The sequence below is a fragment of the Lissotriton helveticus genome, chromosome 8, assembly GCF_964261635.1.
Source record: "Lissotriton helveticus chromosome 8, aLisHel1.1, whole genome shotgun sequence".
In the NCBI taxonomy this organism is placed as follows: domain Eukaryota; kingdom Metazoa; phylum Chordata; class Amphibia; order Caudata; family Salamandridae; genus Lissotriton; species Lissotriton helveticus.
In genome coordinates, this window is record NC_136069.1 from 355,485,435 (window position 1) to 355,501,217 (window position 15,783).

A 15,783-nucleotide genomic window follows, 5' to 3' on the forward strand; every position below is an offset into this window, starting at 1 on the left:
GCACATCAAGCGTAGGGTCAATCATCACCCCAAGATTTCTAGCCGAGGAGGTGGGCTTAGGGCAGGAACCAAACGAGTCAGGCCACCACTCCATGGACCAAATGTCTTCCCTTCCGCCGAACACCATCACCTCGGTCTTCTCCCCATTCAACTTCAGTGAGTTGTAGATCATCCACTGGCCGACGGCCTCCATGCAAGATCTAAATATGGGGGCCGTCAGCTCTGTTGACTGGGAGAGAGACACGAGGATCTGAGTGTCGTCCGCGTAGGAGACTACCTCCATCCCAAAGGATCTAATAAGTCTGGCAAGGGGGGTCACATAGATGTTAAAAAGGGTGGGGCTAAGCGCCGACCCTTGAGGGACCCCACAATGCACAGACAGGGATGGAGATAGAAATTTTCCCAGCATTACCCTCTGCTCCCTATGATTTAAAAAGGAAGAGAGCAGACCCAGGGCTGCCCCCCGGACCCCAATCTCACCCAGACGAGATGTTAAGACCCGGGGAGATAGGGTATCGAAGGCAGCCGTGAGGTCCAGAAGGATCAGGAGGGATGTCCGACCCTCGTCCACACTCATACGGATAGAGTCGAGGACCAAGGTGAGGGCGGACTCGGTGCTGTGTTCCCTCCTGAAACCATGCTGGGAAGGGTCCAAACAGCCCGACTTCTCCACAAAGGCAGCTAGATGCCCATTTAAATGGGACTCAAGCATCTTTGCAGGGGCCGGGAGCAGTGAGATGGGGCGAAAGTTTTTTAATACCCCGGGATCTAGGGAGGGTTTCTTAAGGAGAGGTTTTACCACAGCATTTTTCCACTGCTGTGGAAAAACGCCCTCCCTCATAACCCCATTCATGATCTCAAGTAATGGGGGTAAAAGAGATCCTCTACACTGCTTCATGATCTTAAGAGGGCAGGCATCTAATGGAGACCCTGACTTAGTTTTCTCAAGCAGCATGTCAAGATCTTGTAGGGAGAGCGGAGGAAAAGAGTCCAAATAGTCGGCCACGGGAGGCTCCGCCACAGGAACATCCGGGACTACAGTGGCTGGAGGCTCAGCCGTTAAGAGTCTCTGTGACTCCAGAGAAGTGTAAATGTCCGATATTTTGGACTGGAAGAAGAGGGCAATGTCATTGCAGAGCTCCTGAGATGGAACAACAGGATCGGGGACCTGAAGAGATGTAAGGGAGTCCACGATCCTGAAGAGCTCTTTGGGAGATGAAAGGGAGGAAGTCAGGGTCACAAAGTAGTCTTGTTTGGTCCCGATGACTTCCGACTTGTATCTCTTGAGCAGGGCTTTATGAGCTTCCCTGTCTTTGAGATCCCAGCTTGCATGCCATCGCCGTTCCTGCCTCCTGACTTCCTGCCTCAGGACTCTAAGGTGTTCCGAGAACCAGGGCGCTGATGGTCTTTTCCTGGCTGAATAGCAGGTCCGAGCCGGCGCCAATTCGTCCAAGGCCTCTGTGAGAGTATTGTCATAATGCGGGACCGCCGAAGAGGGATCCATCTCCCAAATAGGAGACAGACTAGGAATCCATGGGTCAAAAGAGTGTTCCCCGATGTTTTTGAGATTCCTACGTACTTCAAAAGTACTCGGAACTTTCCTAAGAATTTCATGGCTAGGGACAGACACGTTAAAAGGAACAGCCAGGTGGTCTGACCAGGAGAGGGAGAGGGGGTCCGTAACTAAGAGTCTCTGGTCGTTAGAGAAAATCCCATCGAGCGTGTGTCCAGCTCGGTGGGTGGGTCCTTTCACCAATTGGGTGAGTCCACAAGCTGACAGTGCTTCCAGCAGCACGGAAGTGTCATGTGATTCCAATAGCTCTAAGTGAAAATTAAAATCACCCAGAATCGTTAGATTCTCCCGACCAAAGTAGGGCTCCAAGAGTTGAAGCAGTTTTAGGCTAAAATCTGCTCTTGGCCCGGGCGGACGGTAGACCAAAATCCCATTAAAAGGGGAGTTAGAAGCATCCTGTAATGAAAAATACAGAACCTGGGTGGCATCCTTGGGGTCAGATAGAGGCATAGTATGACATTGAGCACTGTCCCTATGCAGGATGGCTAATCCACCACCGACTCGGCCTACTCTGTCTGCCGAGTCAAGCAATACCCATCAGGGACTGCTTCAATAAGGTCTGGGCCCGAGGAGTCCTTAGCCCACGTTTCCGTAATAAAAACCCATGTCGGATTCTTCTCCAGAACCAGCTCCTTGAACACGATGTTGTTTTTAATGAGTGAGCGCGCATTAAGGAGCAGGCACTTTACGCTCAGTTCCCTAGAAAATACTTGCGAGCGAGGCTCCCGGGGGGGGACGAGAAGTACGGAATTCACACCGGCCAGATCTGACTTGAAGCACCCACATCCCTTAAACACGGAGAGGTCCTCAGGAGTGAATCTATGGAAGCATGGTGCGGTAATGGGCCGGAGGCGTAAAATGTCCTGTAAAGAATATTTTAATACACCATGCCCAACTATGTCCGACCTATGGGTCCCGCCGTCCAGCCCGTCCTCAGCGCGGACTCCGGCGTGGCTGCGGCAATCACGCTGCGCGCACACGCTGCGCGTCATCGCACTCGGTTTAAGTAGAGCTCTAGCCAGTCCTCCTGACTGCTAGAGCGCGGGAGTGTTCAGCGTTTCCTGCACCTACCCAAGATGGCGCTCCGAAAATCGAAAGCGCGAGGGACCGGGCCGCCAAAGTAGCGGTGAGGGGACCAATTTAATATGCAAGTATGCGCATAGGGGATTTAAAACCAGGGTGAAACGCTGCTAAAAGAAAAATTAAATCAAAGACAAAAACGGGAGTTTTTTAAAATATCACGTAGTCAGCACACGAGCATGTAGTCTGTAAAAAAGTTACAAAATATATAAAAACAGGTTTTAAACTGTCAAGTGCAGCCAATGATTGGAAAGGAGATTAAGCATAACAACCACTGCCAATGTTTGCTAACTTGCGTGACACAACTCTACACCTTTAACTTTTATGCACATATCCTACTGAGTCTAACATAAATACAATGCAAAATACAAAATAACACTTTGGCTTCAGGCAATATAGAAACTGGCTTACCTGCAGTTCTTCCAACTTGTTTAAGTATACTTCCTTTGGCTGGTCTTCCCCCTCTTCATATAACCAGTCCTCAGTGTCTGTCAATAGCTTTGAAAATCTACTAAGATCCTAACAAAAGAAGAAGACATAAAGATAGGCTTAACTTAATTTCTAAATAACGTATGCATGTTGATGAGAAAACATAAAGGCTAATTCTTTTGAGAGGACATTAAGGGTAGTAAGTGTTGTGGCCAGATTACGATGATTCCTATGTCCGGGAATAATGTTAAGGGAATTAAACATCTAACCTTACTAAATAAGCTCGCATATCATAGTAGAGAAACCATCGTCTGGTTTTAATCGAGCTAGATATGGTAAGAACTTGAGAGAATTTTTGAATACTGTATAATTACATGAAAAAGGTGAGGAGTCCAAGGCAGCAGTAAGAAGGAACTTGAAAAAGGCATTTGATCTGGTTAGTTGGTTATAATTTGAAGCAGGTTCTGGTGAAATTCGTCCTTCATAATAACTTTGGAGGAAACATTAAAGTAATGAATGGTGAAGCAAGATCTGCAATAGAAGTTAAACGACTTAAGTCGCATGTTTGTTGCTGGACTAGAAGGTACACTGCAGGGTTGTGTGTTTCCACCTTTGTTTACTATTTCCCAGGACCCACTGCCTCTGGCTATACAACACAATTTAAAATGTCAGGCAATAAGCTTGGTGATGAAAATTAATGAAATAAAAATACATTAATTGTGCGCATGGCTACCCGAAGGCATCCCAGCGCTGATAGCGGCAGGCAACAGAAAACCATCCAAATTAGGGGAAGAGCCATGTTTTTAACGACTTTTGAAAGGCAAGGTGCTTGGGATCTTGTGCAAGTGAAGAGGGAGGGTGTTCCAGCATTTGGCAACATTGTATGAGAACAGACGTCCCCCGCTTCTAGCTTTCAGAATCCTAGGAACTACAGCAAGATGTAGATCGTCTGAGCGGAGGCATCTGTTCACAGGGTAGGGCCGGACAATAGAATGATTGACAGGAGGGCTCTTTCCGGCTAAGGACTTATGTACAATGCACATAGCCTGGAAATGAACTCTCTCCCTAACGGATAACCAGTAGAGACATTTCAGGGCGGATTTTGCCGATTGGCCTTCAGGATATCCAGAAGGATTCCTGCTGCCCAATTTTGAGCTGTCTGAAGTTTTGTGAGGGTAGTGCATGCGGCCCCAAGATAAAAGGCATTCCCATAGTCCAGACATGATAGAATGAGTGCCTGAATCATGATCTTCCTTGCCTGTAAAGGGAGGAATGGGAGTACTTTGCAGAGCATTTTTTTTTATTTCTTTTTTATTTTAAAGAACATGATACAGCAATACTGTGAAAAACAGCAATACACTAGAGTAACAGATACGTCAGCAGGTATTACAGCACATATATGAGAAGAAACAGTCTGCAACTCACACTTTTATAACAGTTTGACAGGGTTGTCACGCCCCACACAACCTTACAGTGGCAGCTAGAAGTTACTCACTCATGGAAGATAGATCGAGGTCACTCTCAGGAGGAGGACGGGCGAGGAATTGGGCAAGGGGGCCCCAAATGTCCTTGGGTCCGGCCGTAACAGGTAGCTCCTCAGCATACATAGCTAGCGTTTCCTTAAAGTAGACCAGATCCTTCATTCAGCAATCTACTTTTGGAGACGCTCCACTGTCCCAAGTGAAAAGCACACGGCGTTTAGCCAACAATAGGGCGATTCTGACAAACCTGCCCATCACCCCCTTGACTTGTGGAATGTAGTGCAACAGACAGAGCAGAGGTGTGCAAGGAAGCTGCAGATCCGTCATGGTGTTCAATCGACCCAACACATCCCCCAAGTATTGATTAACCAAACGGCAACTCCAGGCCAGATGTAGGGAATCTGCGCCGGGAAGTTTACAGCTCTTGCAGTTATCAGTATCCCTGAGACCGATCTTATATAACTTTGCGGGAGTGTGATATGTCTGGTGTAAAAATTTGAAATGAATGATCCTCAAGTTACCGTTGGGGGTGAGGTGGCCCGTCAGTTAACATATCTTCTCCCACTCCTCCCCATTAATATGCGGATCGAGGATAGTATTCCATTTATGCAAGCTATTGTCTGTCCCCCTACACGTCTCCTCCTGCACCGCCCTACAAAGTTTAGTGATTAGTTTCTTTCTGGTGGGCAGTACTAGGATCAGCTGTAGGGCTTGGAGTGTCGGTGGCTCCGCGGGGAAGTCAGGGTAGTGGTCTTGTATGGCCCACTTAAGGCGGAAACAAGTGAATTGAAACAGAGGAGAGGGATTCAGTATGTAGTCTAAGTCGCTATCCGTCATGTACTGGCCTGTGGGATATATATCCCCAATCTGGGCAATTCCTGCCTCCCCAAGGGAGCGCAGAGGTCCCGCCTCTTGCGTAACTGACAACGCTGCGCGATGAGCCAAGGGGAGTGCCGGAGCGTACAGGGGCAGCTTATTAGCCCGCCTGCCAATCGCCTGCCATGCTGCAATTGTGGTGTCAATTGTGTTGATTTCAACTTTGGGAGTGTGTCTATTCGCATACACTCCCCAGTGGGATGGGATGAGCATCCCCATCCTCCACCGCCACATGAGGTGTAAAGGCATGTGGCCGAACCCAGTGATAGGTGTATTGCGCCTGAGCACAGAGGTAGTAGACATAAAAATCCGGCGCCGCAAAGCCCCCCTTGTCATATGGGAGAGTCATTGTCAGCCAGCCAACCCTAGGTATGACACTGAAACATGTATCCCCACTAAATGGAATCAAATGCCTTGGCTGCGTCCAGGAGGACCGCGGCGGCCGGCAGATCAGGGTTAAGGGCATGGAAAATGGAAAAGATGGTGCGCAAGTTGTAGGAGGTGGATCGGTCGGGTATGAAACCCGACTGATCCGGGAGCACAAGAAGAGGCATCAAAGGTTGTAATTTAGTAGCTAGTATTTTCGCCAATATTTTCGCATCTATATTAATCAGTGAAAGTGGGCGATACGACTCGACCGATGCGGGAGGTTTGTCCTTCTTGAGAAGTGTGACAATCAAAGCCTGTCTTAGGGAGGGGGGAGGCACCCAGTTTCATGCGCTTCTGCATACATTTCTAATAAATGGGGTACGAGAATGTCAGCATATGCTTTAAAAAATTCCGCCGTTAGACCATCAGGTCCAGGGGCCTTGCCGTTAGGGAGAGAGAGAATGGCATCTTTGACATAGGATTCATCTATGGGGAGGGACAGGTACTTCCTGTGTACATCTGACAGCCATGCACAGGCGATGTCTGATAAATACTCCGTCATGATGTCATCCTCTGCGCCCCCCGGCTTGGTGTATAATGCTGCATAAAATTTACTAAACTGCTCAGTCACCTCTTGTGGGGAAAAGTGCTCCGTGGCGTCATTATCTACAATTTTTTCTACATGCTGATGTTGCTCCCGGAACAGCAGCTTGGCAGCGAGGACCTTCCCCGGTCTACCACCCTCCCCATATGCTCTAGCCACGTGCCTCCTACCCCTATAATGCGCCTCTGACTCCGCCAATTCCTCATATTCTTTAAGCCCTTCCCTGATACTGGCCAGGAGCGTGTCAGATGGCGCCGCACAATACTCCTTTTCAAGCTTCCCTAGTTCTGCTTCCTTTTTGTCAATTTTCCCCCGTATGTCTTTTAGTATGCCCGCTGAGGTGCCCATGCAGACCCCCCTGATTGTCACCTTAAACGCATCCCAGAGGGATGCCTGGCTATCAACTGACCCTGTGTTCTCACCAAAGTAATTCACAATGGCAGTCCTGATTGTGTCTGCGAAAATGGGATCTAGCAGAGCCCCCGCCAGGAAGCGCCACGTGAAAAGGTGGCGGGGATTAGTGGGGATGCGCAGCCGCACCACCACAGGATTGTGATCCGACAATGTGCGGGGGAGTACATGTATGTGCGTGACCCAACCATGCGCACCTTCATCTAGTAACCAATAATCCAATCTGGACCAACTGTTGTGAGCAGGAGTGATATGTGTACCCTCCAGAGCGTGTTCATTCCGCATCCTCCAGACATCCACCGACCCTATTTCTGACATGGCATCACGTACACATTGGGCGAACTTGAATGTGCGAGCCCCCGCCGGGTTTGACTTGTCCACCAGTGGGCTAAGGTGCGTGTTCAAGTCCCCTCCCCAGATAACCGCCGCTTCTGGCCATGAGCGCAGAACTGTGAGCATCTGTATGAAAGGAGTAGAATCATCCACCACCGGCCCGTACATGTTAATGATAATGAGGTCCGTCAACCCCAGTTTGCCCCGCACCATCGCACATATCCCCTCAGCATCTGTATGTGTGTGTTTGGGACTAAAATTGACGCCCTTCTTAACTAGGATGAGCACCCCACGTGCATAGGATGAGTAGGACGATGCCAACCTAAAGTCCGACCACCTGCTTGCAACCTTGGTGTCCGTGTATTTGGTCAAGTGAGTCTCCTGAAATAATGCAATATGTATCTTCTGTCTATCTAGATACGACAACACCTGTCTGATCTTTTTCGGCGTGTTGAGGCCGCGAACATTCCATGTCATGCACTGATACTCTTCACCCATTATCCAGCTTGAAGCAGACACTCACAGAATGGTTATGCAATCTGTAACACCCCACGCCGCGTAGCATCTTGTGCAACTGTGTATGTTCTAAGCCGCTGCATCTCTTGACGTACTCAGCACCCCAGTCCCTACCCCCACCCACTCCAGCACCCCAGTCCCTACCCCCACCCCCCACCCACTCCAGCAACCCAATCTTGCCGAAGCCAATACCCCTAAACATCCCAAAAGTGAAGCACAACACAGTAATGGTGGGGAACACCCAAGTAGGGGACGCAGAGGCGCTCTACACTCCTCCTGGCAAGCCAGAGGGAGGGGCCGCCTCAGGCGATCTACCAGCCCGCATACCCACCCAACACAGCATTGCATTCAGAATACAAATAGACAAATATCTTGAAAACTCAAGCAATAACCAGCGACTGATCACTAATCCCAGACGTTGTGCGCATGCACAACCACATATCTCGTGGGACCCCCATAGGGCAGCACCACGCAATTCACCTGCGCGTATAGCTTAACTCTGCAAAAGGTGGGGAGATAGGGTCTGCGGTATCTCCAGGGCCCAGCCACCCGTAATTATCACACAAGCAGTGATGATAATGTGCCAACCTCAAACAACTCACAAGCAAATAAAACATTAAACTGAAGCACCCTCGCCCCACAGGTCAAAGAGGGCACATTAAGTAGGTATGGCAGTCATAGATGATACACTCATATAGCAGAGCCAGACAGTGCCCTGTTATTCGTCCACATCCGAAGTGCGTTCTGCTGCCTGCTTCTTTCTGCGTAGTTGCTTGGCGTGATCCATGGCGAGCTTGGGATTCGTGAAGATTTTGGCGTCCCGGTCCACCCCTATGCGGAGCCGTGCGGGATACAGCATGGCGTACGGAACCTGCTCTTTCATAAGGAGTTGTTTGACTCCCTGGAACTCTTTCCTAGCCGCCTGCACTGTTGCCGTGAAATCTGGAAAGAAGGACAGTGTGTTGCCCTGATGGGTAATGGAGCCCTTCTGGCGGGTGACACGCAAGACAGTGTCCCGGTCCCTAAAATTCAGCAGCCTTGCGATGATGGGCCGGGGCGGAGCCCCCGGTTTTGGATGCGGCGCTAGAGACCTGTGCGCGCGTTCAATGGCAAACATGAGGGAGAAGCATTCAGGCCCACAGATTTCCTTAAGCAGTGTCTTCACAAAGTCTTCCAGACGGCCCACATTTGTAGTTTCCGGCAGGCCTAAAATGCGCACATTATTGCGTCTCGAGCGGGCTTCGATGTCATCGTTCTTGGCCTGTATGACCGCCAATAACTGCGTTATGTCGTTGGTTTTAGACGCCACCTGTTGCAGACCATCCTCCGTGTCCGAAATTCTTTGTTCTGCTTCGCCAAGCCTCGACGCATGTTTGTCCAACTTAGCGGACATATGATCCATACGGCCACTCAAAGCTTCTATCTTTCCATCGATGGACTGTAGGCTGGCCTGTATGGCTGAGAGGGTATTCTCTAAGGCAGATGGGGCCGAGGAAGCAGAGTCCAGCTCAGAGTCAGAAGCGTTCTGCTGTGTCCTACCTCCCTTCCGCAGCTCGAACATGAGCTTCGGCTGGTTCTTCTCTGGCTTTCCCATGATTGCTCGCGATGCACTTCCAAGGATCTGAGCGAAGGCTCACTGTGTGTCCCAATCTGGGGCAAGTGCTCTAAATGAGCCCACGCTTGTTGACTATATGTACCCCCTCCCCGGTAGAGCGGGGCAGGAATCTAGAGTGTAACGTCTGCCCACGTGGGGATCCAGTAGTGTAGCAATATCCTAGTAGCGCTGGTCTAATGATGTGGGCCTCCCACAAGCGAAAGAGCGTGGCCTTGCAGTGTCCATGCGCTAAAATGGCCGCCGCTTGGGGTGAGATCAGCAATCGGGCATGATGGCAGCGTAGTAAGCTCGGGCCCTCAGCGCCTAATGTCCGCCCTGAGCCGCTTGTGTCCCCGGATTGTCTCTAGCGCCAGTGAAAGCGCAAAGCGGGCTTCCTTCCTCCCCCGTCCTCTAAGCCCGCCAAAAATGATAGTGCGAAGGCCCCGCTCAGCTCAGCAAGTCCGGGGTCCTGCAGCCGTCGGGAGGATCAGCTATGCAGCTATGTAGGGCCACTCGATATCCACAGCTCGAGGCGAGGTAAGGGTGCCCTTATTCCATCAGGCCGCACCGCCAGCCACAGGTCCACCCTTCCGGGGAGGCCGCCGGCCGCACTCGTAGGCCCCGCTCCTCCAGCCCCGCTCCAGCCGCCGAGGTGCCTCGATCTCAGGGCAGCAGCACCTCGCAGCGGCGGCCCGGCACTTATATCGCCGCTCTCGCCGTCCGCACCTCTCCCTGCAGGGCACTAGTAGGCGCGCATGCGGGAGCACAGCTAGGGGTCTCGGCGGGTCTCTCTTACCGGCCCGCCGCGCAGGACCGCTCTATCCGATGCAGTGGCGCCAGCAGCCGTCCCCGGTTCACATGAGCTCCCCCGCTCAGTGCCGACAGCGAATTCCGGCAGCGCCCAGGTCTGGCAGAGAACACCAGAGAGTTTTCAGGTCGTTGGGTCCACGGGGCTCAGGATAGTTTAAGGATATTCGAGGCGGCCAGCGGAGCAGCACAGTTTTGCGGCCATCTTGCCTCGCGCCAAGCCACGCCCCAATTTTGCAGAGCATCTTTAGGATGCCATAACATGAGGCCGCCACATTACGTGACTGAACCTTGAAAGTCAGATCACGATCCAGCCAGACACCCAGGCTTTTTATTTGGGTATTGGGGGCAGGAACAGGGCCCAGGTCAGCTGGCCACATTATATTGGGATCAAATAGAGACGGATTTCCCAAAATCATCATCTCAGTTTTTTCTCCATTCGATTTAAAGAAGGAGGCATTCATCCATTTGGCTACCTCTGTCAAGCGGGAAGAGAGGTTGGGGGAGGTATTGTCTGCTTGGTTGAGCATCACCACGAGTTGTGTATTGTCTGCATATGTCACTATGTGTACCCCAAAAGGCACTACGATCTCCTCTAAAGGACTCAGGTAAATGTTAAATAGGTGGGACTCAGGGATGATCCCTGAGGCACTCCGAAGCGGAGAGGCATCTGTTTTGAAGTCACATCAGCTTCGAAAACCTGGGAGAATCTAGCATCCAGGAAGGACTGCAGCCATGAGAATGCGACCCCGGTCACCCCCAATCTTGTGAGTCTGTGGGCCAAGATTTGATGGTTGACCGTGTCGAAGGCGGCACTGAGGTCTGAACGGATGATGACAGTGGTACCGCCAGCATCCAGGATTTGCCTGGACTCTTCGACTACAGATAGTAGGGCCGTTTCAGTTCATTTAAGTGGTCGGAAGCCAGTCTGTGACAGATGGAGGAGGTTGTGGGTCTCTAAGAAGGCAGACCGAGCAGAATTAACATATTTTTCAGCTATTTTACTTATCCCAGGGAGAAGTGAGATGGGGCGATAGTTTCCCAGGGAGTCAGGGTCGAGGTTAGGCTTTTTTAAGAGTGCCTTCACGGTTGCTTTCTTCCAAGGAGGGGGGACCACTCCAGTGGCAAGTGAGGCATTGACCAGTTCTAATATAGATGGGGAGATGGTTGTGGCAGCTTGTTTCAGGATGTGAAGAGGTGCTGGGTCTCTGGGCAAGCCACTCTTTATCTTTGAGGAGATGTTTTCAAGGGCCTCAAGATTCATCAGGGGAATTGCCTCGAGAGGGGAATCTAAACTGTGGGGACTAGGTTCCCATATTTGGTCATCATCAATGGAAAAGACATGTAGATGTCTCGTATTTATTGAGGAAAAAGTCTGCTAATTTATCACAGCGTGAACTTGGGATATCTGAGGTTACAGGGGGCGGGGGTACTCTGAGCAGGGTTTTTGCTATTCGAAAAATCTCATGAGGGGAATTCCCAGCCAAGCATATGTTTTCTTCGTAATAGGCTGATTGAGCAGATTTAATTTCTGTCTTATACAGTTTGATGGCTTCCCTGTATTGTAATTTCTCATTTGGGGAAAAGTCCTTTCCCCAGGTTCTTTCAATGTCCGGAGCTTTGGAGAATACCATGCCCTTCTATTGATTTCAGTTTTCATCTGGGTAGATGTTATAGGGAGGACTAGGTCTAAGGAACCTTCTATCCACCTATTAAAATTTTCATTGGCAATGAGGAAGGACAATTCACATGCTCTGCATACTGCAACCATCTAGTGTTGTGTTTGGACGCTTGCAAGTTGCTGGCAACAGAAGCAGCCTTCCTGCGAGTAGAGTGAGTCCTCATTGTAACGGAGAGGCTCTTTTTGCCTTTTGATAGCAAGTCTGTATACACTATGCACTTACCAATTACTGCTTTAGATGTAGGTTGCCCTTTGGGAAGCTTTGGAAAGGCCATGAACAGCAGGCCTGCTTTGTGAAAGAGTTCAGTTTAGTCTATGTAATACATGAAAATGCACTTTACGTCCAAGATATGAAGCACTCTCTTTGGTACTGAATCTGGTTGTGGAAAGAAGACTGGTTGATCTGTAGTCTGGTTGAGGTGGGAAGGGGAAACCACCTTAGGATATAAATTAGGGTTTGTCCTGAGTACTACCCTCTCCTTATGAACCTGGATGAAAGCTTTTTCTAGTTTGAGGGCTTGCAAATCACTAATGTAGTGTAAAGAAGAAGTGATGGCAACCAGGAAGGCTACCTTTCAGGAGACGTACTGAAGCAAGCAAGAATGCAAGGGTTCAATCAGGTGGGGTGGGGACCCATAACACTGCTAATGATGCTATTAAGGTTCCATGCTGGTGCTGATGAAACCCTGAGAGGAAGGACTTAAGGCTTTCCATGAATGCCTTGTTTACATATATAAGGAAAACAGAGGAATGTTTTGTGCTCTGCATGTACGCAGCAACAGCTGCTAAATGAAGCCATATGAAGTGTGACGTGTGGATATGGAAGGTAGGCAAGGATATCCTGGACTGCAAGCTTTAAGAGGGTCTAGTTTCTTAGCAGTACTAGACAAATCCTTTCCACATTGCTGCATGACATGTCCGTGAGGCAGGTTCTGCAAGATTCCACACATTCCTGGAAGAGAGCTACATCTTCCGTACTAGAGTAGGAGAGGTGAAAAGCATAAGCAAAAATCTCTGACCAGTTGATCCACAGTGCATTATCCAGGGTATGGATACCTGGAGGCGATATTTTGTCATTTTGTGTTCTCAGGGGTGGTGAGCAAGTCAAGATAAAGAGTGCCCCAGCTCTGGAAGTGCTGGGGCAGGACATGCAGGTGGAGTTAAAACTCGATCGCTTACTTATATGTCAGGTCCACCAAGTCACTGTTCACCCCCAGGAGGTACGTAAGAGGATTCAGTAGGGGAAAGGGAAATACCAGATTGTCTGAGCTAAAAGGGAAAGGGAGAGTGAGTGGTTATGCCCCTGCTTTTGTAAGTAGTGTCTGACGGTCATGTTGTCTATCCTAACTAGGAGCACTTTGCCCCTAATGAGTGTTGGAAAAGCCTTGAAGGTGAGGCATATAACCAGAAACTTGAGTAAATGGATGCATTAACTCTTCTGCTTAGGAGTCCACACACCCTGCACTGTATTCTTATCAAGAGGAGCTCTGTACCCAGTTTTAGAGGCGTCTGTGGTAATGGTGGCTTGTGGAATGGGTCTAGAAAAGGCCTGCCTCACAACAAGTTGTTGCTGTTCCACTACTGCAGACAACAATTGACGCTGGGCTTTAAGAACACCAAGTCTTTCATCTGACCCTCCATCTGTGACCACTGTGTTGAAAGACACTGCTGCAACAAGAGCATGTGCAGTCATGCTTGAGGTACAATAGCGATGCCTGAGATCATTGTACCCAAAGGAACATTACAGTGCTGACATTGTGGCTGAAAAAGTGGTAGAAGCTGGCTGTGGGCTGCAAATCTTTGGGGGTCTTGGGTAGGCTTTGCCAGTGACCGGATACAGCAGCGTCACTAGAAAAGGTTGGATCTGGAGGTGTTATAAATGGGACTTTGTCACATTTATGGTGACTCTGAGGAGGCGGAGAAATGAGATGGTTGCCTGTACGTGCCGAAGGCAATGAAGGCTGCTTGCAATCTTTATAAGTCAGACACCAAGATAGAGGAAAACATGGATTCTCCCAACCTTAAGTGGGCAGCGACGAGAACAGATAATGCTGGACACTTACCACAAAACACAGGTAGCGTCAGTGGATGGGATGGATACATTTGTGGAAGTTGGCATCCTTGACCATGTAGTCACCTTGCTGAAGCAGAGCTATCACATTCTGCAGCGTTACCATATGGAAATGTTCTGCGAGAGTATGTTTGTTGAAGGGTCTGAGGGAGTAGTCCTTTTAGGGGATTAGAAAGTAGAGTGAATATACCACTTTGCCCTGATGGCGACTAGGCACCGGCTCAATGGTGCCTCTTTGAAGGAATGCTTGGACCTCTTCCACTAACAGACAAAGATACTCTCCTGCTGAAAAGGAGCTTGCAGCGAGGAATGGTGGGTGGGGGTATGAGAAGTTATAAACAATAGATGTGCTGTACTGCTAATACCCACTTGTCTGGTGTGATTTCCTGCGACCTGGGGAGGACATTTTAAATTCTTCTCCCAACACAAGTTGTGTGATCAGTGGGGAAGCAAAGGGATTCACCATTTTGAGATAGAGGCCCCTTTGTCAGAGCCTAGTATGCCCTTACCCCTTTCATTGTTTTTTCTGTTGGCCCCCCTGGATTAACTCTTTGGTGATTTGACAGTGGAAGGCTGGCTACTGCCTCTGATAGGAGGAATGTGTGTCTGGGAGATAGTTTTGCTACGTGCTCTAATTTGCTGCATACGAAAGGACCCCATCAGTGTGGATGTTTGCAGGCCACTGATAGCCTTGGCAGTGTCAGTGTCCTTTTCACATTTTTCCAGCATCTGGCAAACCAGTGAACAAAAGATGTGTTTGCCATCAAAGGGTAGCTCAAGCAGTTGTTGTACCTCCAGTTTAAACCCTGAGGCACACAGCATTGTGGCGTCTTACTATGATGCAGATGATAATCCAACGAGCCGCAGAATTGGCAGCATCCAAGGAACATCCTATGGTGGTGTCGAAATAGTCTTTCTTTCCTTCCCAACTCTTCTCCTCTTTTCCTATACTCCTCGGGAGGTGCTTAAGGAGGTCCTTTATTTCATCCCAATGTATTCTGGCATATTGGGAGAGGAGGCCAATGAAGTTGGCAAACCTCTAGTGATCAGCCCAGCTCTCCTACACCGTGGTCCCCCGCACCAGAAAGACCAGATCGGGAGGCCGCTCCTTCTCCTTCCTTGCTGCCAAAGCATGGAACGCCCTTCCGCTCCACCTCAGACAGACAACATCGCTCCCAATCGTCGCAAGAAACCTCAAAACCTGGCTCTTCGACAGACCCCCTCCTTGATGGAATGGAACCTGCACCCCCCCACCCCTAGCGCCTTGAGACCCTTACGGGTGAGTAGTCGCGCTTTAACAAACCCCTGATTGATTGATTGATTGAGTGTGTGTCTGCCTGCACCACTACTTTTTAGGTCTCACCTAGGAAGCGCTTGCACGGTCTCGTTGAGACATGCCATATATACTATAGCGTGGAAGCTTTCAGGAAGCTCCGTCCATCTTTTTGATTGGCTTACAACCTAAATGCTGCCTTCTGATTGGTTTCAGGCTTCTTAGTCCCTCCTCCTGACAGCCATCTTGTCATTTGTATCCTATGCTAGGGGCTATTGGCCCCTTTACTCAAACAGTATTTTATGCCCTGTGTCACCCCACCCCCTCCCACATACTTCTCACCCCCTCCACTCCCGTTTGTGCCTTCTTAAATGCCCACACTCCCATTTGTAATGCAATACGTCTTGCGTAAATGCGAGTCGTATTGCATTGCAAATGCTTGTTTTAAAGCAGTGCGCAGTCACAAGCACGCCACTCTGTGACACAACATACATACTTGTGTGATGCGGTTTTAAAAAACCAGTGCTCTGACGCGCACTGAAAGGCCATTTAAACCGTTTCATACCAGAAACTAATTTGCCAAATGCACATCGGCTCACAAAAGCAGCAGCATCGTAGAGTTACCGGAGCGAGCTTAGAGGGACACTCGCTTCACTGCGCGATCCGTGTTGCAAAGCCCACGGCT

General features: G+C 49.6%; 1 protein-coding gene across 1 annotated transcript in view; it reads right to left on the reverse strand.

Annotated features, from left to right (window-relative positions):
- HSPH1 (heat shock protein family H (Hsp110) member 1) overlaps positions 1–15,783 on the reverse strand; it is a 735,818-nt gene that overhangs the window by 193,933 nt on the left and 526,102 nt on the right. Inside the window, exon 15 of the mRNA XM_078656001.1 lies at positions 3,065–3,172. Coding sequence (XP_078512127.1) covers positions 3,065–3,172 — 108 coding nt within the window. The remainder of the gene's footprint in view (positions 1–3,064; positions 3,173–15,783) is intronic.